A 25,421-nucleotide genomic window follows, 5' to 3' on the forward strand; every position below is an offset into this window, starting at 1 on the left:
CCCATATGTTATGATTGATACTACAGGGTGTGTGAGTGCTCCAAATTACCTTTTTGATGTTATGATGTGAAAATGATGTTGATGTTGCATTTCACTCTACAGGGTGCATTAGTTTTAGATAGTTATAGAGATTATGGTTAAAATTGATATTTTACTCTCTGAGTCGAACGCTCACTCCTGTTCACCACATTTTTTCCAGGCTACAGGAGGAGACATTTTTCAGAATAACCTGTCCCTTTCCTCTCAGGTTATGAAAAGATTACTTAATTGTATTATTATTCTCTAAATTTGTAATTTAGGAATCCGCATGTGCTAGTAGTAGCATTAAGCCTGTCAGGGACTGTATGAATTCAAGTTTGCGTATTAATAAATGAAAAGAAAAAATTTTACGAGTTTTAAATGGTTATAAATGAGGTAACAGGGTTGAGCTGGGCTCCCCTAATTTTTGTTTCTGATAATTTCTGGGCTAAGTTGGCCCGAAATATAATTATAACAGTTTAATTTAAATTATTTTATGTGCATATTGGGCCTAAATTGTGGGCCTGGTTATGGATTTGAGGAATAGTTAGGCTTACTACGGGCCTCGGGGGCTTTAAGCTGGCCCAGGTCCTAGTGCCGGTCCGGCTCATAGGTTGGGTCGTGACAGTATTGAACAATTGTTTTCAATGAATTCTCTTATTAGCAAATCATCTCTTATTTTTATCCAACTCAGCTTTATTTTACTTCACATAGAATGTAAGTTTATATTTAATATAAAACACTTTCATAGTTTTTTATTTAATTAATTTAATTACAAAACTACACTTGGCATGTTTACAATTCTACCCTATGGGGTGTGATAACTTTTATCATATTTGATTTAAATTTTACCAAAAATGGTAAAATTTCCTAATAAATTATAAACTATAATTTTGGTATTTTCTAATTTATTAGCAAATTTTTTTTATCTTTCTTGACACTTCCTCTCACATTCTACAAGCATATTTTGCCACTCAAGTTCGTTCCAATAAATTAAAGTTAACTTACCATGTTATGCATTAAAGAAACCATTTACCTTTGCACGAAGCCAATACTTAATGAACCATGAACCGAAGAGAAGAACATGTTAATGTTCTTGATTTTTATTTTAGCAATGGACCGCTTAGAATAACTTAATATAAATCGTTAGATTGTAACAATAAATTAACTAGTTATTTTAATATATAAAACAGTTTAATCGTATTAAATAAATTAAACTGTAATGTACCCAACACTCTCTAAATTTCTAAATTTAAGACCAAATTCTGCCGTGCTGGAGCTAAACTGGACCACCTATTCTGGAAACTCTGATGATATTATCAAATATTAATGATCTCCACCAGGCTCATCATTTATTCATAAAACAAATTTGAAATTTCTTTTCCCTTTTACCCCTTTATTTGACAAAGATAGGAAAGATAAAAATCAAATCTTGGATTTGCCAATAACTTCAGCAGCAACTGGCCAACTGTCCATACAAAGAATTGTTGCAGCAAAATCTTTAAATACAAGAGTAGAAATCCAATAAGTTCCACGGAATAAGCAAGAGGGTATGCACACTAGAATTATAATAAAAACTCCATAGAATAGAAGCAAGAACATAGTTCACAATTAGAATTAGTTTGATGAAGATAAACGTAAATACCAAACATAAAGCTCAGTAATCTTCAATACCTTCCCCTTGTTATTCCATATATATGAGCAAAAAGAAGAACAAGATCATCTTAAGATAACTTGTTCACATATGTTAGATTACTACCTGTCGATTAAATTAAAACAACAATTCCCATACATCATCAAATATAAATTTTCATACTGCGTAAAGCACATCCTTTATTTCTCATTAGAGCTCCCAAGGCTTGATAAATTGACAGAAATTAATGTTTGTAGATCATTAACAGAAGAAACGTTAAAAAGAAAAACAAAAACAGGCAAAAAAGTGCAAATGCACATAGAATCTTGTTTAACTGTGGGACATGAGACCTTACAAACTTGACTGAGCAACAGCATAATAATTCAAAGAAACGCCTTTGAACGCCTAATCAGGCAATGAAGAGAGAGCCAATTGACTGTAAGCGATAGCTTGTCCTCATGGTCTCTTAATGAGAGATTACCTTGAGAATGCATGAAAACTATACTCAATCTAGAGACAGGTAATCCTTGTCCTCATGGTCTCTTGGTCAGAGATTACCTTGAGAATGCATGAAAACTAAAAGGAGGATTCTGACCAAATCACAAGGGAATTTAAATAAAAAAAAAAAAAGCTTCTACAGTCAATTCCAAACTATCAAGTACACATTTGATAATAGAATAACAAACATGGTTTCCAGATGCATATGATAGCACAAGCTTCTAAATGGTTGCCCCTAATGGCAGATAATTTGGTTTTTTGTATTCGCAAAAATTCCAAAAAGTTGCATATTCCTGTAAACTGGCAGCCTTAGTAAATCTTAAGGAATTTGCAAAATATAAGCTTTCAGAAGCTACATCCAACATTAAAATTGTAAAACATCACTCTTTGCTTGGGTCATTATGGTTTCAAAACTGAAGAAAAATCTGAAGAAGCCAACCTCCTACAAACATCCCCATGAGCATAAATGATCTTAGGCCCTTCTTTTTCGTGTAATGACATTCATTTGCTATATTCTTTCATTCTCTTTCAGTAATTGGTGATATAATTTTCCTTTGTTAGAAAATAAGGAAATCAATGACATGAACCATGAAATGCAGATCTATCGTGGAACTCAAAAGGACCAGATAAGATCACACACTAAAAAGCCACCAAGGAGTGGATGATCAAGACTCAAGAGGGATTTCAATCTTAACCCATCCAATATTGGCCTTTCATGGGATTCCAAACTTTGGATAGGATTATGAAAACACTAGCCATACAATTGAAAGAAATAATAGAGATGCCGCTAGACACTCGCCACTCGCCACTCGCCAACCCATATGTATGACTTGGTTCATATCCTTCCATAGAAAAACAGATACTTCAGTTATTTGCATGTTTGTTACCTTTAAAAGGACATCCACACTTTATTAACGTAATAAGATAGACATTACAAAGGACAAGATATTCTATCCACAAAAAAAAAAAAAAGAAGAAAAAATAAAAAAGGTGAACAAAACCAAGAAATGCAACTCAACTTGCTATCGTTTTCAATAGAGAAGAGTATCTATATTGTCAACTATGTTTTCAGCTTTCAAACAAAATCTTATCAATTCAATCCTAATAATTAAGGAGACGATCAATGGCAGTTTGCAATTGAGTTTAGCAACAGAAAAGAAAAACCAAGCAGCATACCGTCTAGAATGTAATAAAAATTTCGCATGATCGCAAAGGGGAAAAAAAGTGACAAAATAACTAATGTCATATAGAAGATGTAAAGGGATCACTTTCATCATGTTAAACAAATAACTGAGGGGACAAAAAAAAGGAAGGGATAAAACTATAACTTAAGTAAACAATTACCATCATTACCAAATTCCCCACTCTCCCCAAAAAAAAAAAAAAAAAAAAAAAAACCAATGAAGAAGAAACAGAGCGGCAATGGCTGCAGAAGCGGCTCTGCTCCATTTCCTCTTCTACTTCAATCCCCTGAAAAACAATCATCAAACCTCGAAAATGCAACAATCCACAAAGAATTAATTAACGGAGCATCATCATTAAGAGAAACACCCACATTGTTTCAGTTTTGATCAGTATTAGGGCAATCTCTAGCAAAATGACCTTCCTCACCGCAATTGTAACATGCCCCTCCTCCTCCTCCACCGGAGTATCCGCCGCCGTCGTATCTCCTACTTCCTATACCGCCGCCACCGGTTTGATAACAATCTCTCGCTAAATGACCATATCTCCCACAATTATAACACGCTCCACTGCCGCCGCCGCCGCCGCCGCCGCCATATCCACCACCAGTATTGTATCCAGAATCACCGCCTGACCCGCCACCCCAGCCACCTCTCCCATAACCAGCATCGCCTCGACCACTACCACCTCCTCTCCTCCTCCCGCCATAGAATCCTCTCCCACTACCCTGGTAGCGAGCGCCGCGCGGGGCACGGCGAGATCTAAAGATACTGACGACATCGACAGCCTTGGTACGGCCGTCCTCTCCAAAATCGATGGCGAACTCGACGGGCTGGCCCTCGGACAGTGTCCTAAAGCCATCAGATTGGATGGAGGTCTGGTGAACAAATAGATCCTCGCCGCCGTCGTCCGGAGCAATGAAGCCGAAACCTTTCTGTGCACTGAACCAACTGACAGAGCCAGTGGATCTCTTACCCTCCGCCATGAAATCTTCTAGAAAAATCTAGAAGTTTCTGAAAACTCGTAAGTGGCTGTTTGAGGTTGGATTGTGTTGAGAAGTAGCGTTTATGTGATAGGGTTTTGTGGTTTTTATAGTCTGTTTGAGTTGGTTAGGGCGGGACCAGATGTGTTAGGATCGGACGGTATCCACTGTTTTCGATTTCTATCCTACAGTTAATAAGCGTTTGCTAGTTTATCCGTACGTGTTTTGACTTTGACCGATCCGCTAAAATTTGTTTTTATTTTATTCGAATGCCAAATATCCTTTTAGTCCTTATTTAATATCTATCCGTACATATTTTGCCGATGGATAGTAGTTAAATTTTTTTTTTTATTATTTTTAAATATGCAGTAGGCCCAATTAGCCGAATTTCAATCGATAGATTACGTAACAAAATGCAATCATCTCTTTTTAACAAACTCTACTATGTAAGGTTTGATTTAATTGATAAAATTTATTCAATTTTCTCATTGAATTAAAATTTTAAATTTTATTAATTATTTCTTTTTATGTATAATTTGTAAATTCTAAAAATTTGTGATAAGTTTAAACATGATAATTACTTGAGTATTTTTAAGTATTTAACTCCATCAAATCCTATTAAAATAAATTGAGATAATATATAATTAAACTTAAAATAAATTTAAATTTAAAAAATGATGTCTCTATTGAGTTTTATTTGAGTTTGGATTTATGTGTTAAGTATCGGTTATCTGAAAATTATTTATATAATTAAATATAATATATATTTTTATAATAGTATTTATGCATATTTTTTATATTATATTATATTTTAGATGAATAATATTTAAATATCTTTATAGAATTATTAAATTTTAAAATATAAATTATTAATAAAATGTATAATTTCATGTAGATTTTAATTAAAATATATATGAATTAAATAAAAAATTAAATATTATAAATATATTAATAATTAAGTTTAATAATAAAAATAGATAAATTCAAATAGAATAATATTAACAGTATCCTAACTATTACTATTCCTAAACAAGCCTTGTAAACCTTTTATGATAATTCGCGATTAATAAATTGATAGAGCTAAATTCAATGGATTTCCATGCATTACATGAAGGAACAATCCAATTAAGACGAACTAAATTAACAAGCTAACTAATGCATCAATCACATAGCCCCCATGGGAGGTAATTCATAATTGACATTGCCAAAGCTGTGGCCAACGTTGCATTCTTGACATTATTATAATTATTAAAAAAAATCAACAAAATATTCTTAACGTTAATATACAAGAAGGTTAATAAACTTTTAAAGTTAACTTCTAAATTAAGTCGACTCTCTTTAATTTATTAAGAAAAAATAAAAACAGGTAGAAACCCATTGGGCCTTTTATCAACTTGGGCAGTGCTGCTGCTAATGCCGATCAACAGCAATTGGATACTGCTATTTTAAATACTAGCCCAATTATTTAATTTATTGCTCTGATGCTATTTTGACTTTGTGGCAAAGTAAACATTCCATCAATATAATAAAATACTAAGTTTATTTATTTAATATTATTAATTAGAGTTTAAATTTCAAAACTAGACCATAATAATTTTTTTGGTAAATCCCCAATGTATTGGCAACTGATTACAATATCAGAGTAGGAAGCAAAACATGTTGTGTTAGTAATCAAGTCAATTGTCCAAAAAAGTAGAATATTTATCTGGAGCAGGTGATTGAAAGAGTCCACATCTTTTTGACGGGACATGCATGGAGCAGATGATCATGCAGTGCCTTGCCCTCCAAGTTGCTTAAACTCTGCTTTATTTTCTGGCCATGCATGTAGTTTTCCACTGCTCTTTTAACCTCCTCCATTCAAGTCACTTTCTTTTTTTTTTTTTAAAATACATCATCATTCATCTAAATTATTTGAGCTTTTGTATATTAGACACTTAAATTAATTTTATGACCTATTTAACACTTAAATTTAAAAATATTATTATAATTAAACACAAAATTATCATATCAACAGTTTAAACTAGTAAAAAATGGACTCACTTTTTATGGACTATACTCTGATTCTCAAAGGGGAAAAAAAAAAAAGTAAATGAAGAGATAAAAGGAAGTGTGGAATGTGAAAATGGGGGAGAGAACATTTGAGTTGGAATATCAATTTCACATTCACTCATCATCCCTCCAAAAGATGCTTGAATCTCACACCATTAACTTTCTTAAAGCCATCCATCTTGTGAAACTTATATTTTGGCAATCCATCAATCTCTTTCTTTGTTGCTCCATCCAAATTTTCAGTACTCGATTTGAATCTGCATTAGGAAATTGCGAGTTTGGTAATGGAGTTTTTATTGCATATGTGTGGAGAGAGGATAGGAAGAAGAGCTATAATTTAGTCCTTTTTTGAGAGAATTAATAGTCAGTAAAAAGTAGATTTTTTTTTTTAAATTATTTTATAGATCATTGCTGATATGATAATTTTGTGTTCAATTGTAATAATTTTTGTAAGGTCAAGTGTTTAATAGGTTACAAATTAATTTGAGTATGCAGTAGGCAAAACACTTATTTATTTATAATAATTAAAATTAAAATTTTCGTAATAAAAGGAACAATTATTTATTTTATATGAAAATAAACTTATTAATTATTTTAAATAATAGAATTCAAATGAATTTTATTATTTTAAAAGGTATTTTAAATACAGAATTTTTCTACAAAATCATTCGGATTAAATTTTTTAAATAAAATTAAATTAAATTTTACCATAAGAATATTTTAAACAGAACTCACTAAAGAAACAAACTAGTAGTAACCATCCTAGGCCAGGAAAGGAAACCCTAACCATGCATATCATATCACCTCTAAAATAGCCCAACAGTTAAGTAAGGGTCTGAAGAGCTTTTTCGTTGTACGCCTCTCCCGTCAAGACATGAAGGACAACATTTGATAGCCACTCGAATGGAGGGGAGATGCTATCCTTATATTCCTTAAATAATATATTCCTACAATGTATTGAAGGAGATGGACATTATAAATTACGAATATATATAAGGCAACCTCTGTTACACAATTAAGGCCACAATCAATTTATCTAATAATTTTTGAAGAGAATCTTCACTATGGTTTGTTAATTTCTGTTATTTATTCACTACGGTTTTATATTTGTTTTTTTTATTTTTTTATTTATTTTTTATTACACAATAAAACTTTTTTCTAACTCTTAATAATCGATTCTAAGTAATATACTAATGTGGACAATCCAAAATGACGATAATGTAAATGATTACTATTAATTTTTGAAAACAGAGTTTCTTTAATCAGCTATTATATATTTAATACTTTATTATGTCATATGATTGAGATTCTTTCATGATTAATTTATATAAAAAAATTACAACTAATTTTATTACTATCACATAAAAAAGAGAGAATTATTTAATTCGCTATTATTTTGAATTACAATCAACTATTAACGATTAAAAGATTTTATTATAAAAAATCTTAAAATTCACTGATAATTTTATTATAACCCCTAGAGTTCAGAGATAATTCTTAAAATTTATACTACAAATATATGTTTTTGCTTTAGGGCGCAATTGAAATAATAGTGAAAATTATCTTTAAAGATTAATAAAGGTGAGCTCTTCTAACGTGATTTTTTTCGATCACAAAAATTCAAACTTGAGACATTCCTTAAGAGAATCGAGTCTCAGTTGGCACTAAGTTTTCAATTATTAAGATTTTTTTTTTATATATTTTAATTTTATTATATTAAATAAGCTATAAAAGAAGTTATAAGTAATAAACGTGTTAACTAAATTAAAATATGAATAGTGATTATGGGAGGAAGAAATTAGGGGAGGGGGGGAGAGACATGTGGTGGGTTTGTGTTTGAAAGTCCGACTAGGGTGTTTGAAAGTCAGACTAGGAGAACCATTGGATCACGACTCTCCGTTTTCTTTCCTTATTTTATATTCTATTCAGCGATCTCAAAGCTGTTGCAACCTTCCGCCATAAACGCCATTCTCGAGCTCACAGTCTGTTTTCTTATCACTCCTTCTCCACTACAAGATTTTACAACATATCTCTCTTCTTTCTATCCTCTCTGAATTAATTTTATTGTATTTTAACTCTTCTGTGCGTGAATTGGAATAGGAATCCTACACCATTTCCGCTGCTTTGAGTTTGAATTGAAAAACGAGGAATGCTAGAAGCTTGGATATGAGAACTATACTATCGAAAAGCCCAAAGGACAGTTTTTGCCTTCATCCCTTCATACCTGAGTCTCTCCCTGTTTTCTTTGCCAGAATTGCTTCTCAAGGTAAGTCAATTTTTTTTTTTTCATTTTCATTACTATTGATTTTTTCAAATACCCTTTTTGGTATTCAAGCTGTTTTGTTTAGTTGTCCGGTATTTTTTTTATGATTAATTACTTTAATGTGAAAAGGCTCACTTTTTCAATGATTTCTCCATAAAGTTTATTTAACACGTATTAGAGATGAAGCTTACATCTGAATCCAATCAAATTGGACAAGTGGGGTTTCTTTCTTTTCTTTTCTTCTCCTTTTCTATGCTAGTGGGGAACACATCTTGGAACTGTGGATAAGTAAACTTCTTGTGCTTTATTGGCAGTTGGGGCTTGAAGAAATGTGATTGAATTGCCTAATTTTACTGTTTAAAGTTGTTTTTGAAGTCCTTTTCTAGTTATGTTGGTTCATGGGATCCACTTTAATCTGTTTTTCACGCATTCAAAACTACAGGACAATAGTAGCTGTGTTATCAATAATTTAGCGCGGATCGAATTTTGATTCTAATATAAGCCATTAAATTATTCAGCTTCAAGTTTTATGCACCTTTTTCTTTTTTTGGGGGGTCGGTAATTGAAACAAAAAGTTGTAGTATTTAATTTAGTGGTATCATATCTTGATGCTGTTATAGCCCATTAAATTATTGAAGCCCATGTGGTCCTAACCTCACTTAGTTATCTAGGGGAACTAAATTGAATTTTTTCTTTAACAAATTGATGATTGATTAATTTAATTATTCGTGATAGCATTTAAATGGTCTGTAAAGGCTGATTCATTTTTGTTTTCTTGTCAAAATGTTAACTCGGTTGTGTAGAACTCAATATAGTAATATCTTTAATTGAACAGCAGGTATCAAACTGGGCCCAAATGTGGGCAAAATTTTAAAAAATTCACAGGGGACAGGCTCTGCTTAGATTCAAGGAACAATTTGTTAAGTTAATTCTGGTGTAATTTTACTGTTTTGTCTTGATCCTACATGTATTACGACAATTCTTTTCTATGTTGTTTATACTTTATTGTTATAATTTAATATTTGGCTCGGTTTTATTGTTATTCATGCAATTGGAGTGAATATAGAAAGCTCTAGTCTGAAACAGTTACTTGGATAGATAATATTTCTTATTTGTTCTGGAAAATCTCCAAAGCTGCAGTGTCAACTTTGATTGTGCTGATTGAGTAATTTGATTGTGCCAAGTGATTAAAAGTTATTTTCTTTTATTTAATGTCACATGCCTCTTATCATCATATTTGCCTTATTTATTTATTTAGTTGGTGTCATTCCAGTTGTTTTTGTTATCGTTGAATTAGCTGTGAGTCATGTTATTAATTTATACAAGCATAACCGGTTAGAAAATCTCCTCTGCCAATAGTTGTTGCTTGCTTTATATAATTAAGAATTAACAGCAGGACGAATTGGTTGTTTTACTTAAAAATAATTTTGTTTTCTCTCTCTCTCATTTTATTTATAGGCGTGCATTAAAGGGACCAAATCTCTGCTTCTGTCAATTAATCCTCATGTTTGACTTTGTTTCTATAAGAATTCTTGTAGATTGCAACATATGTTGTTATATCTACCCATGGTAGTTTCTTAAAAGTTATATTTGTTGACTTCTGGTTACTAAAATTGCAAGAATAGCATTATCATCTTCATCAGCAGCTGCATCATATTCTTGTCATATCTCATTTGTTTTAGAATCAATGTCATGATGTTACTTCAACTTTTGAAGTTATTCCATGAAGAATGATTTCTGCAATCTGCACTCAGGGTTATGGAGGATGGGACTAATGATTCTTTACCCAACCTTGCTGCATCATTTAGTCGGACAAGCAGTGTCGGATCTTCGCTGAGAAGGCGTTCCTTAAGCTTATTACAAACTGTGCCCTTTCAAATAGATGATGATATTGAAAGTGAAAATGTTTCAGAGGCAGGTGATATTGGGGATAGGGCTCTTCATAGTAAGAGGTACAGTGAGAGTAGCAGCATCCGGTTTTCCCTTGATAACACTTTAGAGAATGGAGTTGTGTTTCCCATCAGGGAGGACAATTTATTGCAATCATATGGGATAGTGTCTCATGATTCCACAACTTTGAATACAGCAATCCCTGTGCCACAGGTGCCAGAAGAAAACATATCTCCTCTTTCCACGGATGCAATGGTGTGCTCGAAGGACGAAAAACAAGTAAGGTTTCAACTAATCACTTACCTTGATTTCTTTATTGGTGATTAGAATCATTTAGTTGTGTTGTTTATGGTACATACCATATTAATCATATAAGTGCTGTATGTTCAAATTATATGAGTAGTTAAATTTTTGTCTTACTTCTGTATGCAGGAAAAAGAGACGGCACTAGTTTTGTCCTCAGAATTGGAATATATATCATGTCTTCTTCATCTATCTGTTTTTGGGATTCTTGGGGTAACATGCTTAACATTTTACCCTTTACTTTCTGAAATTTTTATATCGGCATTAGTGAATTAAAATTTAATTAAAAAAATTTTTTATTTTTTATTTTTTATTTTTTATTTTTATTTATGAAGTATCTGCCTATATGCCATTGGTAATTATGGAGGTGGAGCCCATAAAAATGTGCAAAGGGATTGTGGCATAAGATGTAATGTTCAGTTTTTGATGGATGATGCAGCTCTAATTACAACTGCAGCAGTTAAATTCTTCACCACAACCTCTAAAGGAAAATTGTCCTTAGGAAAATAAGCTTTTGTTTTAAATTTTTTCTTCCTTTCCAACTTTGTTTTTATTTTTTATTTTAGTTGAGGGAGTGCCCTCAATTTAGCTATGCATTGATCAATGCAATACTAATGTATAACATAATTTGCAGGTTTTGACAAGGTACTTATTACAGAAACTTTTTGGTCCTAGTGTGGCTGGTGTGACGGGTGACCACTACCCTTTATACCTTGACCTTCCTTCCAACATGGTTGGTCTTACTCTCCTCTCTTTCATGCCCACATGTGCGCACGTGCACACACACACACACACACACACAGAGCTCATGGGTGAACCTACATAAACACATTCCCTTATTCGCCTTTTTTATTTATGATTGGCATATGTTCTCTTGAGGTGCTATCCAACATGTTATAGGCAGATGAGCCATATCTTTTGTTTGAAGAATTGTCTAGGATGACTTTATGATTATTGAAGATGCTAACTTTGGTCCTAACTGCATATGCTTTCCTACATGTTTATATTTTTTTCTGATATTATGAGGTTTTGATTGGTTGAAGCATCAATAGTCTAGAAATAAGATAATGATTAATTTATCAGAATGTGCATTTGGGCATTCCATTACTCAGACTTCAACTGAGATATTTGACATACTTATTAAGAAAAAGAAATGACCTTTGTACTTGTTGTGATGAAGAATTTCTAATCAAATTAAATATAAATGATTACGGATAAGAAAAGTAGAGTTGTTATGAAGTTAATTGTCTGTAATTACTAAAGATTGTCATATCTCCAATTCTGATTTGTGTTGCTGATAAACTATTAAAGAAAGTTGGTCAAGAATTGGTCTTTAAGGATTCAACAGACTTTTAGGGAAGTAACTATGTGTAGGATTGACTTGTGAATTTGGTGCTCAACCATGGGAATGGAATTTGTCTTCCCAAAGTGCCCTCTCCCTCCCTCCCTCTAGGAAAAAAAGGAGAGCTTTAAATGTATGTGTTATTGATGCATCCCACGTCGGTTCTGCAGGGAAGTCTTGGATGTTATATATATAGGTTTGCAAACCTCCTCTTGTGAGCTAGCTTTTGAGGTGGAGTTAGACGAGTTCATATCATTTGGTATCAGAGTCTCACTCTGCATGAGTCGGTAGGTCAGGAGTCTCACTCTGCATGAGTCGGTAGGTCAGGAATCCTGACCTACCGACTCATGCAGAGTGAGACTCTGATACCAAATGATATGAACTCGTCTAACTCCACCTCAAAAGCTAGCTCATAAGGGGAGGTTTGTAAACCCATGTATATAACACCCAAGACCACCCTGCAGAATCGATGTGGGATGCATCAGTTATGGTACTCTTGTATTTTGATGGCAGAGTATGAGAACTTGTAGTAAAATGTGCTTGGTTCCCTGCCTTCTAATTGAATGAAAGTATATTCAAGTATGAGCATATAGCAACGTGTCATTATTAAATCCATAGTGTCTGGACACTTAGGGCATGGTTGAGAAATTGGAATGCCACATTGATGCTTTTGGGGCTTTTTCTCCAAAATGAAAAACCTTTTACATTACTTGCCTGCCATCACCTCCACTCTGGGATTTTTTTCAGTATGATTAGTTAAAAAACGTTGAGTTGGATTCAAATGATATAAACGTTGGGCGTCCTCTAACACATTTCCGATGATTTAATCCAAAATCGTTTAGAGTGGATAAAGAGAATCCATATAGCCGACCCCAAATTTTTGGGATAAAGGCTTAGTTGAGTTGATTAGTAAAAAAACATCTCTCACGTAAACTCTGTATTCATTCTTTAGGTTGGTTCTTTCCTGATGGGATGGTGGGGTGTTGTTTTCAAAGGAGATATAGCCAGTGTGTCTGATCATCTGGCCATTGGATTAACAACTGGATACTTGGGAAGTCTCACAACTTTCAGTGGCTGGAATCAGAAAATGCTTGATCTCATTGTTGATGGCCACTGGGTGTTTGCGCTGGTTGGCTTTCTTCTAGGTAATGTGGCACTTCACAAGATTTGCATAACATTTAGGATTATTAGTAATTGGCACATGAAAACATATCTTGTACTCCTGTACATGTGCCTAATCAAATTTTAACAGATTGCTGAATGGTAAAATGAGCTCTTTCCTTTTGTGTACATTTTCAGGCTTGTTCCTTGCAGCCTATTCCATCAAATTTGGCATTGGGACAGCCAAGTGTTTCAAGTCACTTCTCAAAAGACTAAATAGACGTGAAAGTAAAATTAGCAGCAATTGGAGGGTGGACAACCGCAAGCGTCATCTGGCAGTTATGGCAATTTTGGTGCTTATGCTAGGTTTTTTATGGATTGTGAGTGGGACACTGCTAAAGAAGGAGTTCAACAGTGGCAGCAGTAGAGCCCAATTATGGCTGGCTTGCTTACTTGCAGCCCCAGGGGTATGGATCAGGTGGTTCTTGGCTCGGCTCAATGGACGTGGATTAGGGAAAACAGGGCATCTGAGATGGGTTCCATTTGGAACTCTAATTGCCAATGTTTCTGCAGCTTGCATCATGGCAGCACTCGCTACTTTGAAGAAAGAGGTAAGTTCTATATCTCAAACTCGATTTTTAAAATGTAGAACTAAATTTGAGAGATAAGCACAACCATTGACAAGGTTAGTATTGAGAGTTCACCAAATTTGGCATTTGCCTTAATGTCTTGGCACTACCAAGACCTTAATTTGAAAACACACTAACCTCTGTTGTTTGTTGGGCAATTGTTCCTTTTCCATTTACATTCATTATTTTAACCTCTGCAATGTTATTATATTAGTTTTTAAAGATATTTAAAAAATTTGAAGCTGATCAATCCTGCAATTGCATCATGCACACAACTGCAATTTGTAATTTTGATTAGTTGGGATCTGGGTGATGATGCAGGTTCATACCAAGAACTGCAATACCATTTCAACTGGCATACAGTTTGGATTTTTGGGTTGTCTGAGTACTGTTTCAACTTTCATAGCTGAATACAATGCCATGGAAGAAAGTAATAAAACTTGGAGAGCTTATGCTTATGCTCTAATAACAATACTCATGTCATTTGGCTTGGGGATCCTGATATACTCCGTACCTGTTTGGACTAAGGGATATGACTGACATATGCTACGGCCAGCTTATTGTTACATCTCTTATTGGTTATGTAAAGTTGACATGATGCAGATTTTGATGAGAGATTTGGAAAATAGAAATATATAGAACAATTTCCTAAAACTCATTTTGTTGATCAATAGATGAGAAATCAAAGGTCCTAATTTTAAACTTGGATTATGACATAATTAGACATATTTTAATGATAATTTTGAAAATTGAACTCAGTTAAACTTGGATATGATTTTTTTACAAGACTAATAATATGTATGATGAAATTTACTTATTAAATATATGAGTTAGTTTAGAGTTTGAATGAGACCGTTAATATTTAGTAGGTGTAACAATAACATCTACCAAGCCTCGTGAGTCCCACCCCTTTGGCATTAATAGTATCACTTGGCCAGCCAATTAGACGCCCAGTGGCAACTCAATCTATTGCTTGCATGGTGGAGAGATTGTTTAGACATCCCAAATATAGCAACATCATATTTTTCTCAGCAAAGTAATGAGATGTATAATTACTAATTTTGAGCTTTATCAGTATCTACTACTGTGGACTCTTGTTAAGTTTGCAATAACAATAATCATCGAACTTTTTGGACTTGTACTTTGCTGGATTCTCTCCATTAACGAGCTTAGGGTGAGGACCTATAGTGAACTCCGATGGAGGCTCTAGGAACACTGGCCATGACATTCTTGCCTTTTCTTTGTTCACTGTGGTTCTGTGAAGCACACTCTTGTACTTTCCATTGCTTAAAATCTGTCAAACCCAGTGGCAGGTGAGAGAGCCAATAATCAAAATTAGTTGGGAAAATTAATGTCTGATTAAGTGAGAGGAAGACAAAGAGAGAGATACCTCAAGCTGGTCACCAATATGGATGACTAGGGCATTTGGGATATACTTAACACCATACCATTTTCCATCTCTAGAGGCCTGGAGGCCCTGCACATCGTTGGGTACAAGAATGGTGAGAGAGGACATGTCAGTATGAGCCACCACCCCAAGAGCCAAATCTGGTCGTGGACAAGGTGGATAGTAGTTTATTTTCAGAAGGTATTGCAAGTTCTCTCCGCCCATAGCCTCCTTTAGTTCATGCTCTTTAAGCCCTAACCCTAACGACAAGGTCTTCAATAGTTTATCTGCCACTCTATTCAGGTGTTTTGCATAGTCCTTGTTGGCCTCCCTGCAGCGAACGTTTGTTCAGGTAATAACTCAGACAAAAAAAAAAGAATAAATAAAGAAAACCCTCTTTAACTTCAAATAATACTAGTTCTATATTTTTCATTCCTTGTTCATAAATATTAAAGGCTAATTTATTAAATATTATTTAAAGAGATTGAATTATAAAAGTGGTTCATGCTTATTGTGAAGGAAATCAAGTTGGTAGTTAGTTAGCCAATATTGTTTTGCACCATAATTAAACAGGGGATTCAGGAGATAAGCTTAAGAAATTACAAGAGATGACAAACTAAAGAAATTACAAGAGATGACTTGTTAGAATAACTTTCCGTCCTTAACCTAATAGATTAGATAAAAAAAGAAGATATTTATCAATTGAGAATGCTTGGAACCTGTAAGAAGGTGGATTTTTAGGCCAAAACTGGTAGTTGATTGAAGAAGGAGGCCATATCTTATGGAACAAATGATCAACCCAGCCTTTCTTGCCCTCCATTTCTTTTTGAAGAAATGTTCCATAGCCTTCCTTAGACCCAGGTGGTTTAGCATAAACTTCTCTCTCTTCTTGCGGAAGCTCAAAAAACTCCTTACCCACATTCTGTAATTTCATTATAACTTCACTAGGTATGCCATGGTTGATAATCTGAAACATTCCCCACTCCTGGCTGGCATTGATGATCAAACCATGTACCTTTTCTTGATCTGGGTCGCTCATATCGATCACCTGTACGCCAGGGTCGAGCCCATGTACGGTGGTGAGTGCAGGCTGCTCCTGTTCCGATCTAATATATGCTTCAGGGATGTTGTCTCTGAAGGTAGAGGCAATGCCTTGTACTCTTTCCACCTGCATTGAGATTCCAATATAATCTTCTTTTTTATTATTTTTTTTTTCTCTGTTTCTTGGTTAATTTGTTCTTATATAATGGATGGAAAGAGTAAAATGTGTGATCATTAACTACTGTTTTAATTAATTTTTCAGTTGAAAGATGGAGAACTTAATTGAATCTGACAAAATATTATTCAACTTAAATTAAGCTAAATTAGTCATAAGTTCTGTTTTAATGTCCTTAAATTGCGGTTTTCTTAAAGATAACATTTAACCAAATCCATTAATAAAAGTCTAAATTTTAACTGCTGTTTAACAAGTTATTAAAGAACATAAATTTCTTCAAAAGTTAAATTAAAAAAAGAATATAATGAGCTGATCATACCAGTTCTTCAGGTTCATTCATTTCAAACTTATTCATTTAGCACGATAAGCGATCTTTTTACGAAGCTTAGGAGTTAATCTAACGCACCAATTCACTTGTGCTACTAAATCTCATCATTTATTATGACTATACAAACAAAGCATGCAAATTAAAGGTTGAGTCTCTTAACAAATTTGTGCTTTTTATCATCTTCTCAACTGAAACGACATATGAATATAGAGAGGCAGTGACTTTTGGATATAGAAGCAATGCCTTGCACGAAGATTAGTATATTCCAAAGAAGCATATCACTGCATACTCTGTCACATTTCCTCTAGCTGTTTATCATTCAAGAAAATAAGCCTTACGAAAATGCAAAAACATTCTTGATTCATTGATAAGTATGTGTTATGCATATTAACTAGAAAGATCTATTAATACAACCATTTTACTACATCACATTTCCAACGAAAAGCATTAGTGAAATGCACCAGAGATCCCTCACAATTAACCACAGCAGGAGCCACACGCAGGCAAGGAACCTAACATTTCAGAACAATTTGTTAAGAAAGCTGAATAAACAAATAGTTGACCATCCATAAAAATAAAATAGAATGAAAAAGCGAAACAAGCTTACTATGGTCAATTCCTCGAACATTGTCTAAGCCTCGAGGTGTACCACGTGGGCCACCGCCATATGGCCCACTTCCAGGCCCACCTGGGCCACCATCCCATTTCTTTCCAGAACCAGATCCTTTCCGGTAAGCATTTGACTTTTCCATCTACAACATGAAGTCGATAAAATATTTAGTCTAAAGTAGACCACTACCAACATACAAATAAATTAAGCAAGGCAACAATGGAGAATGACGCTATTACCGAGAACATTGTAGCAAAGAACACGCCTATAAAATTTACAATAGCCCAGAAGAAATCCGTTACAGTTTTCAGTCGCCATATCGATCTTTTCGATTTCACAACACCTGAACAACAAAATGTGAACAATATGCTAATGGTTGCTCATTTATTCTCATAGGAAAATATTGTGGAAAGCTGCCATGACATTTTGTTCCTGTTCAAGTCATTTCTTTCCCTTGAATTCCCACGAAAACAAAATCAAACATGTCGATGTTGCTAGCACGGCAATGCAGTTAGCCTTAGTTTAAGTTGATAAAACTCATTTATTCAATGCACCACACAATAGTACAATATGTAGAGCTTCTCATGGATTTCAGCCTTTCATTTTTACAAATAATCACAATAGATTTAAGCCAACAATTACGTACAGAATATAATGTGCAACAAAAAAAAGAAGAGTGCTAGCATACAGTTAGGCTGAAAAATGAACTATAAACTTTCCAGCATCAGGTATCACTAAGACAATCACCAGAAGAATTAAGAATTTAGATATGTTGTGACAAAGGACATGTACACATTGATAATTACCAATAAATTTCCCTTCATCAAGTTTAATATGCTACCACTTTCAGGGAACATGTTATCTTCTAACTTAAATTGGATTATACTCAAACCAATCTGATAAAGATCAGAAATCTTCTAGCTAGAGGTGCTGATCTAAAACTAAAATTATACAAACAGCAATGAAAATAGGGGATCTAAACATGACCTTATCAGGAAATAATAAGAAGCTAAGCATGTTATCTTCTAACTTAAAATGGTCTATACTCAAACTGATCTTACAAAGATCAAAACTCTTTTAGCTAGAGGTGCTGATCTAAAACTAAAATTATACATACACCAATGAAATGTAGAAGATCTAAAAATGAACTTCTCAGGAAATAATGAGTCGCTGTGCAACAATTAAGTTAACAAAGATCACCTCAACAACCCAGTATGCAAGTCACTACTGGTTTATTGCTGATAATTTCATGAAAAGGGCACGGAAAAAACTACATATGCACAGGCATATGCATGCAAGCAAAAAAATTCCAACAACAATCTCTATGGGTGAAGCTGTTGAACAAGACAATTAGCACTGAATTTTGAATAGCATTGTCCTTGTGTCAGCATTTGCATGTGTGTGGGAGACAGAGAAAGGAGAAGGGATGTGGAGGAACGGATAGGCAGATGAATTATGCTTCAAAAACAATTTTGAAAATGCAATGAATTCTTCTTATTTTATCATGCTTGTACAAAGGCCCAACATTCCTTCGTAGAACACTTGAGAGGCAAATAAGCAGCGCATATAGTAGAAAGAATAATGGAATATGCTGTACCAACAAAAAGCTCAACTTAATGCAGCTACTCAGCTACATTTCCAATATAGTCAGATTCAGTTATATGAATGCCTTTCCTCCACTTTGATTGGGTTTTAGCTAGATTTTTTTAAGGAGATAACTTTTCATAATAACAGCTTATATGGCTTCCAAAATTTGAAAATGAATGTAGATTACACAACCAAAGATCTCAAAACCATATGAAACCATTTTCAAAACCCAGGAAAAAAATAGAATAAAAAAGAAGACAATGAATTCAATCATAAGGAGGAAAAGCAAAACAAATTAATCCAACCAAAAAATTATTGAAGTTAAAAAAGCAAAAGGTGAGGAATGCAAAATACAAAATCACATCCAGGTTAAGCCATCCAAATTGCGACAATCACATTAGATATTCAAAATTAAGCTGGCGATTAGCACACAAAATTAAACCCATTGCTTCGATTCTTATACTTCTAATGAACCGTTCAATTTGCACTGAGTCAACCTCAACGTTGACTTCCAAAAGATGAACCCTAATTTCCCAGAAGTAATCAACACAAACAAAATTCCCGTAAACCAAAGTGCACAATTCAATCAGTTCATTTTAGGAAAAGATTGAAAATCTGGACTAGATTAAATCAAAAAGCAAAGAGGGGAAATTAAAAAAAAAAAAAAAAAAGCAATGAGGGGAAAAAAAAGTCCTAACCTCGCTCGACGTAAGCCATGAGCGCTAATGTCCAAGGCCTGCTCTGTTTCTTTTGCAAGAAAAAGACGAAAAGAAGTCTCTCCCCTTCGAGAAATTTTGATTTATAACGATGATTAGGAGTTCGGTTGATTTTGATTGGCTACCGCCACATTCCTTTGCGTAACGATGTCCATGCGTCAACTGATCACTGGATAACATTTATATATCTAGTATCCGTAAGCACCGTATGCTGCAATTTTTTTTTTTTTCTTTTTTTACGCCTAATCGAATTTTGGATATGTTTAAAATTCCGGTGTGAAATTGAAAAACCCTTCTCAAGGCTTAATGCTCAATTTCAATTTGAGAAAGTCTAATTTAAGCATATTTTTAATTTTTTCATCTAAATTAATTTACAATTTTAAATTTAATTTAATCTTAAAGTAAGAAAATTATTTTTTTAATTTTTAGTTTAAATAAAAAAAATTAAAAAATTTAATTAAAATTAAACTTCTTAATTTTTATTTAAATAAAAAAAAAATTAGCCTCATAAATTTTAATTTTTATGCTAAATTGATTGTAGATTGAAACTTTTTTTAAATAAAAAGTTAAAAATAGATTAAATTGAATAAGAGTGAAATAGAATATTTGTTAGCTTTTTAAATATATTAATTTAAAAGTATTAAAAAATACTTTTTAAATACGTTAATTAAAGAATATTAGAATAATTTAAAATTAAATTTAATAAATTATAGCCATGAAACTCAAAAATAATAAAATAATTTTTTTAAATTATTTTTTAATAACATTTAAAATAATATCTATTTTTTTTTTAAAAATAAAATCAAAACAATTTTAGGCCTCCAATTGAATGCCAAAGCACTTCACGTGCCATTTCGAGCCCGGCCTTAACCTAGGAGAAATTATACAAGAAATCTTACATGAAATCACGCATTTGATATATAATTTCTCCCAAAGCAGAGTTAAACGTTTGCTTAGTGATAGCATCAATAGCAGAAAATGTTAAGATATAAAAACTGTTTAATTTAATTGTTATATACAACTAATACCTATTAATTAATCGTCGTTACAGTTAACTGATAATCGATAATTAATAGCTGATAATAGTTGATAATTGATAATTGATGATAACTGATTTATGTTAAGTGTTTAATAAAATTATATTTAGCTGATGCTGTTGGTATATAAAATTACTAATAAGGGTATATATCATATAATAAATATAAGATTATAAATTTATTATATTATATTATTTATTTTATTATTAAGATAAATATATATGAAAATAAATATATAATTATTGATTTAATATATTATATAATTTATTATATTATTAATATTAAAATATAATTATTGATTTATTACATTTTATTATTTATTTTATTATTGAAATAAGAAAATAATTAAATTTTTTAAGAAAATAATTAAATAATTTTTAAAATTTCGTTATAAGATAATAAAGTAATTTTAACGCTGATAATGAAAAAAATCATATAATTTTAAGTTTGTAGATAAAAAAAAACGTATTTTTCATAATAAACAAATATTTTATATTTTATATTATTAATAAAAAATATTTTAACAAAATTACAATACTCTAAGAAAAAAAATAAAGTTAAATAACATTAATAATATTAATTTTCAAGTTAAAAAAAATAATATGGTTTAAATAAAAAATAAAATTAATCAGTTATAAACTAAAAATAAAATTGATATAAATTAACTATAACTGATGGATGACATGTAAATTATGTATTAACTATCACTTATCAGCTCTATTTTTTTAAGGTTGTCAAAAACTTCAATTCAGTATTTATTTAATCAAAGAACATCGGTGATTCATGAGTTGCATTTCCTTTACATGTTTCTGTACTCTTGTCTTCATTAAACATTGTAATACCAGTTGTTCAATTATTCAATCTGGGAACCAATGAAGAAAGAGAGGGTGCAAATTCTATCCCACAGGGGGCTTAAGGAGCTTCCACCCCAATTTGTCCGCCCCGTCCATGAACAGCCTGAAAACACCAAAGCCATTGAAGGGGTCGCAGTTCCTGTGATTTCTTTGTCTCAGCCACATGAGGTGGTTGTTGATGAGATCTTTGGAGCAAGTAGTGAGTGGGGTTTTTTTCTCATCACAGATCATGGTGTACCATCATCCTTGATCCAACGGTTACAAGAGGTGGGTCAAGAGTTCTTCGCTCTGCCACAGGAGGATAAGGAGGCCTATGCCAATGATCCTCCTAATGGTAAATTTGAAGGTTATGGCACAAAGATGACCAAAACCCATGATGAAAAGCTTGAGTGGATTGATTATTTTTTTCATGTATTGTCTCCTTCTCCTAGAGTCAACTACGAAATCTGGCCCAGAAATCCTCCTTCTTATAGGTAACTAAGTGCCGTTTCTCTGTAACTGATTTTTTTTTCCTCCCTTTACGATATCTTGTGAGATTTAAAGAAAACAAAAATGTATAATACCTGTTTCAATATTGTGTTCTACACAGGGAAGTCACTGAAAAATACAAGGAAGAAATCCTGAGACTCACAGACAAGCTACTAAAGTTGCTCTCAGAAGCGTTGGGCTTGGAAGAAAAAGTACTAAAATCCCATCTGGGAGGTGAGGAAATAGAGCTGGAAATGAAAATCAATATGTACCCACCATGCCCACAACCTCAACTAGCCTTGGGAGTTGAACCTCACACAGACATGTCTGCCCTCACCATTCTTGTTCCAAACGATGTACCAGGTCTTGAGGTGTGGAAAGATGGCAACTGGGTTTCGGTTCAATACCTTCCTAATGCGCTATTTGTTCACGTGGGAGACCAACTTCAGGTTTAACACAACATATAAATTATGTTCTAAAATCAATCTGTTTGTGATTTTAATTGCCAATAGTTTTCATGGTTTGAATGTGAAATAATTTAACTTATATTCAGGTGCTTAGCAATGGAAAATATAGGAGTGTTCTTCACAGAAGTCTGGTGAACAAGGATAGGATGCGCTTGTCATGGGCAGTGTTCATTGCACCTCCACATCAGGCACTGATTGGACCACTTGCAGAGCTTGTGGATGATGAGAAGAATCCTGCCAAATTTTCAACCAAAACGTTTGCCGAGTACCGTTACAGGAAATTCAATAAGCTTCCACAGTAATTGCAATATTATTATTACATGCATGGTGTATTTTTAAGGCGGTTTTAGGGTTCTTGGATCTTCCGACCACATGTTATGGCCATCAGGCTATGTGCTGGTTTCTGTACTTCTTTTTATTAATTTGTTTCCTTGGTGGAATTTATGCTTTGATTTTTCGTTTGAAATTTAATTATTTTATTAAAAAATTCAGCAAAAACTTATCAAATTGGCAACAAACTAACTTCAAATCCAATGAAAAAAAACTTTAGAAAAAGGTTGTCAAACTCACTTTTCAAATTTAGAATCAGTTCGTAAAACTAATTGTAAAATCTTAAGATTTTATAATTTATTAAAAATATCTTTAAAAAAAATATAATCATATTTATATAATACATAAATAAAGTTTTATATATATTTAAGTAGAAGAAGTTATAAAAAAGTTTTCTAATATATTTTTAAGTTTTATATTTAAATTATTTTAATTTTAAATGAAATATATTCATCACTCAATTATTGATATGAGAATAATTAAAGTCATACACATACACACACACATATATATATATATATATATATATACATATATAAATTTCATATTTGAAAGCATAATTTCAAGTTTTCAACTTTGGAAATATGTAAATTAAAATAATAGAAATATTTGATTAATAATATATAGAAATTATATCACATTTATGATAATTGAAATATGACAAAAGTTATTCAAAAATAATATAAAAATTACAAAGTATATAAAATAATTGCAGTAGCAAAAATAATAGTTATTACTATATTTAAAATTTTAATTAAAAATTAAAAAAAACTAGAAATAATATTAAAATAAATAAATGATAATAATTTTGATAAATTAAAAGGAAATATTTTAAATTGTAAAATTTTTAAATATGTAAAATCGTAAAATCATAGAACCATAGACTCATAAATCCATGTTATTTTTAATTTGAATTTACTATTTAAAATCGTGATTTTATTTCGATTTTACTTAATTTTGATTTTATATATGTTACTTACTTTGGTATTATGATCCGGATAAACATAAAAAAGAAGTTTGGAGATTCTCTTGCTTAAATAAATTAACAATCAATATATATATTAAAGTTAAAACACAAAAATGACTTCATAAAATTAAATCATTTGGTTTATCAATGCATTTAAAAATTTATTATGTGTCACATTTTATAATTAACATAACTTAACTATTCATCAAATAATATGCACTTAGCATTAATTACTTAAAATTCAATTTATCTTTTTTAATTTTCAAATTTAAATCTTCATTTTCATTTTTTTTATCCATTTTATTTCTTTTAAAGTTATAATATTTTTATTTTTGCCTTTTTTTATCATTTGATTGGTATACATGAATAGGGGTGTGCAAACGGTCGGTTCGGTTCCGAACCGAACTGAACCCATAAAATCGAAAATAAAAAATTTTAAAAACCGAACCGAACTGATTGATAAAAGAAAATCGAACCGAATCGAACCGATAAAATATCGGTTTGATTCTGTTTTAAACCGATCAAACTGAAATTTATAAAATTTCATATTTTTAACATTAAATTTAAATAATAAAAACATAAAAACAAAAAAAATTAGAAATCAAAACTCAAAAATCTTAAGGTTCGGTTCGGTTCGGTTTTCTTTGATTTCGATTCGGTTCGATTCAATTTGATTCGATTTTTTTTTTATTTCCTATATATATTAATAATTTCGGTTCGGTTCGGTTTTTTTGATTTTTTTTATGAAAATAACCGAACCGAACCGATTAACCGAAATTATCAAAATTATAAACCGAACCGAACCGATTAAATTTTAAAACCAAACCAATTGAACCGAATTAATCGGTTCGGTTCGGTTTTTCGGTTTAAACCGAAAACTGCTCTCCCCTATACATGAACTAATTTAAAATATTATACAAATCATTTATCAAAATTTAAAATTCAAAATGAAATGATATTTATATCAATTACTATTAAATAATTTATTTATTGATATTACAAAATAAATTCATTTCTCATCTTTCTTGGATATTAAGTATATGACTTATTAAAATCTTTCACTTTTTTACTTGCTTATATTGATAATTTAATTGTTTTATATTTTTTAAATTTGCATAATTATTTTTTAATTATTTATTATGTTTTATTTTTCAAATCCATTGTGTTTATAATAATAAATTGTTTTTCAAATATTTTTTGTTGTGTGTATAATTATAGGCTATACTTTAAAAAATAAATATTTGTATAAAAGATATAAAATTTGAAAATCAAATGACTAGAATAAAGAGATATATTATTAACCGCATAACTTTCAATGATTTACGTAAAAAAAAATATAAATGTTGTTTTAAAAAAATACAAAATATTGTATAAGAAAAAATTAAACAATGAAGATTTGTTATTACTGATAAATATAAAAAAATTCAATTTTAGAAGAACATACTCAAGACCTACAAAAAAAAAAAAGAGAGAAGAATAAAATACAAATCATAAATTAAGAAATTATTTGACTTATTATTATTATTATTATTATTATTATTATTATTATTTCTTGAATATTATC

The 25,421-nt window shown here is 31.7% G+C and overlaps 5 protein-coding genes across 8 annotated transcripts; 2 read left to right on the forward strand and 3 right to left on the reverse strand.

Annotated features, from left to right (window-relative positions):
* Positions 1-1,557: 1,557 nt before the first annotated feature.
* LOC110655045 (glycine-rich protein 2) lies at positions 1,558-4,411 on the reverse strand. Its single transcript, XM_058131046.1, has one exon. It carries the CDS (start codon positions 4,314-4,316, stop codon positions 3,711-3,713), a length of 606 nt encoding a protein of 201 aa, XP_057987029.1. The 5' UTR covers positions 4,317-4,411; the 3' UTR covers positions 1,558-3,710.
* A 3,762-nt stretch (positions 4,412-8,173) lies between these two features.
* On the forward strand, positions 8,174-14,594 carry LOC110655041 (fluoride export protein 1). Of its 4 annotated transcripts, XM_058131043.1 has the most exons (9): positions 8,174-8,344; positions 8,463-8,628; positions 10,380-10,577; positions 10,712-10,794; positions 10,948-11,031; positions 11,453-11,551; positions 13,113-13,305; positions 13,460-13,872; positions 14,212-14,594. In XM_058131043.1, exons 3-9 carry the CDS (start codon positions 10,508-10,510, stop codon positions 14,428-14,430), a joined length of 1,161 nt encoding a protein of 386 aa, XP_057987026.1. In that variant the 5' UTR covers positions 8,174-8,344; positions 8,463-8,628; positions 10,380-10,507; the 3' UTR covers positions 14,431-14,594. The 4 variants fall into 4 exon arrangements, with proteins under 4 accessions (XP_057987026.1, XP_057987025.1, XP_021666916.2 ...); XM_058131042.1 differs by having other exon boundaries at positions 10,380-10,794; XM_021811224.2 differs by lacking the exons at positions 8,174-8,344; positions 8,463-8,628 and adding an exon at positions 9,497-9,818.
* A 238-nt stretch (positions 14,595-14,832) lies between these two features.
* On the reverse strand, positions 14,833-17,018 carry LOC110655043 (flavonol synthase/flavanone 3-hydroxylase). The gene is made up of 3 exons (XM_021811226.2): positions 15,997-17,018; positions 15,281-15,608; positions 14,833-15,184 (listed from the first exon to the last, which is right to left on the reverse strand). The coding sequence occupies exons 1-3, from the start codon at positions 16,449-16,451 to the stop codon at positions 14,972-14,974; spliced, it is 996 nt and encodes a 331-aa protein (XP_021666918.2). The 5' UTR covers positions 16,452-17,018; the 3' UTR covers positions 14,833-14,971.
* A 146-nt stretch (positions 17,019-17,164) lies between these two features.
* LOC110655047 (uncharacterized) lies at positions 17,165-19,880 on the reverse strand. The gene is made up of 4 exons (XM_021811228.2): positions 19,717-19,880; positions 17,671-17,774; positions 17,429-17,573; positions 17,165-17,333 (listed from the first exon to the last, which is right to left on the reverse strand). The coding sequence occupies exons 1-4, from the start codon at positions 19,733-19,735 to the stop codon at positions 17,299-17,301; spliced, it is 303 nt and encodes a 100-aa protein (XP_021666920.2). The 5' UTR covers positions 19,736-19,880; the 3' UTR covers positions 17,165-17,298.
* Positions 19,881-21,534: 1,654 nt separating this feature from the next.
* LOC110654972 (flavonol synthase/flavanone 3-hydroxylase) lies at positions 21,535-23,010 on the forward strand. Its single transcript, XM_021811116.2, has 3 exons — positions 21,535-22,098; positions 22,215-22,542; positions 22,647-23,010. Exons 1-3 carry the CDS (start codon positions 21,644-21,646, stop codon positions 22,860-22,862), a joined length of 999 nt encoding a protein of 332 aa, XP_021666808.2. The 5' UTR covers positions 21,535-21,643; the 3' UTR covers positions 22,863-23,010.
* The last annotated feature ends 2,411 nt before the right edge of the window (positions 23,011-25,421 follow it).

Source organism: Hevea brasiliensis, chromosome 12 (genome assembly GCF_030052815.1).
Source record: "Hevea brasiliensis isolate MT/VB/25A 57/8 chromosome 12, ASM3005281v1, whole genome shotgun sequence".
NCBI lineage: Eukaryota > Viridiplantae > Streptophyta > Magnoliopsida > Malpighiales > Euphorbiaceae > Hevea > Hevea brasiliensis.

Excerpts from the sequence above, each read along its gene's own strand:
- LOC110655045 (XM_058131046.1), bottom strand. The coding sequence starts at position 4,316 with ATGGCGGAGGGTAAGAGATCCACTGGCTCTGTCAGTTGGTTCAGTGCA.
- LOC110655041 (XM_058131042.1), top strand. The coding sequence starts at position 10,384 with ATGGAGGATGGGACTAATGATTCTTTACCCAACCTTGCTGCATCATTT. Across the intron at positions 11,032-11,452 it reads CTGTTTTTGGGATTCTTGGG|GTTTTGACAAGGTACTTATT; the intron begins GTAACATGCTTA and ends CATAATTTGCAG. Across the intron at positions 11,552-13,112 it reads TTGACCTTCCTTCCAACATG|GTTGGTTCTTTCCTGATGGG; the intron begins GTTGGTCTTACT and ends TTCATTCTTTAG.
- LOC110655043 (XM_021811226.2), bottom strand. The coding sequence starts at position 16,451 with ATGCAGGTGGAAAGAGTACAAGGCATTGCCTCTACCTTCAGAGACAAC. Across the intron at positions 15,609-15,996 it reads AAAAATCCACCTTCTTACAG|GGAGGCCAACAAGGACTATG; the intron begins GTTCCAAGCATT and ends CGTTCGCTGCAG. Across the intron at positions 15,185-15,280 it reads ATATTGGTGACCAGCTTGAG|ATTTTAAGCAATGGAAAGTA; the intron begins GTATCTCTCTCT and ends TGGGTTTGACAG.
- LOC110655047 (XM_021811228.2), bottom strand. Across the intron at positions 17,574-17,670 it reads TCTTTGCTACAATGTTCTCG|ATGGAAAAGTCAAATGCTTA; the intron begins GTAATAGCGTCA and ends TTCATGTTGTAG. Across the intron at positions 17,334-17,428 it reads TGTTCGAGGAATTGACCATA|GTTCCTTGCCTGCGTGTGGC; the intron begins GTAAGCTTGTTT and ends CTGAAATGTTAG.
- LOC110654972 (XM_021811116.2), top strand. The coding sequence starts at position 21,644 with ATGAAGAAAGAGAGGGTGCAAATTCTATCCCACAGGGGGCTTAAGGAG. Across the intron at positions 22,099-22,214 it reads AGAAATCCTCCTTCTTATAG|GGAAGTCACTGAAAAATACA; the intron begins GTAACTAAGTGC and ends TGTTCTACACAG. Across the intron at positions 22,543-22,646 it reads ACGTGGGAGACCAACTTCAG|GTGCTTAGCAATGGAAAATA; the intron begins GTTTAACACAAC and ends ACTTATATTCAG.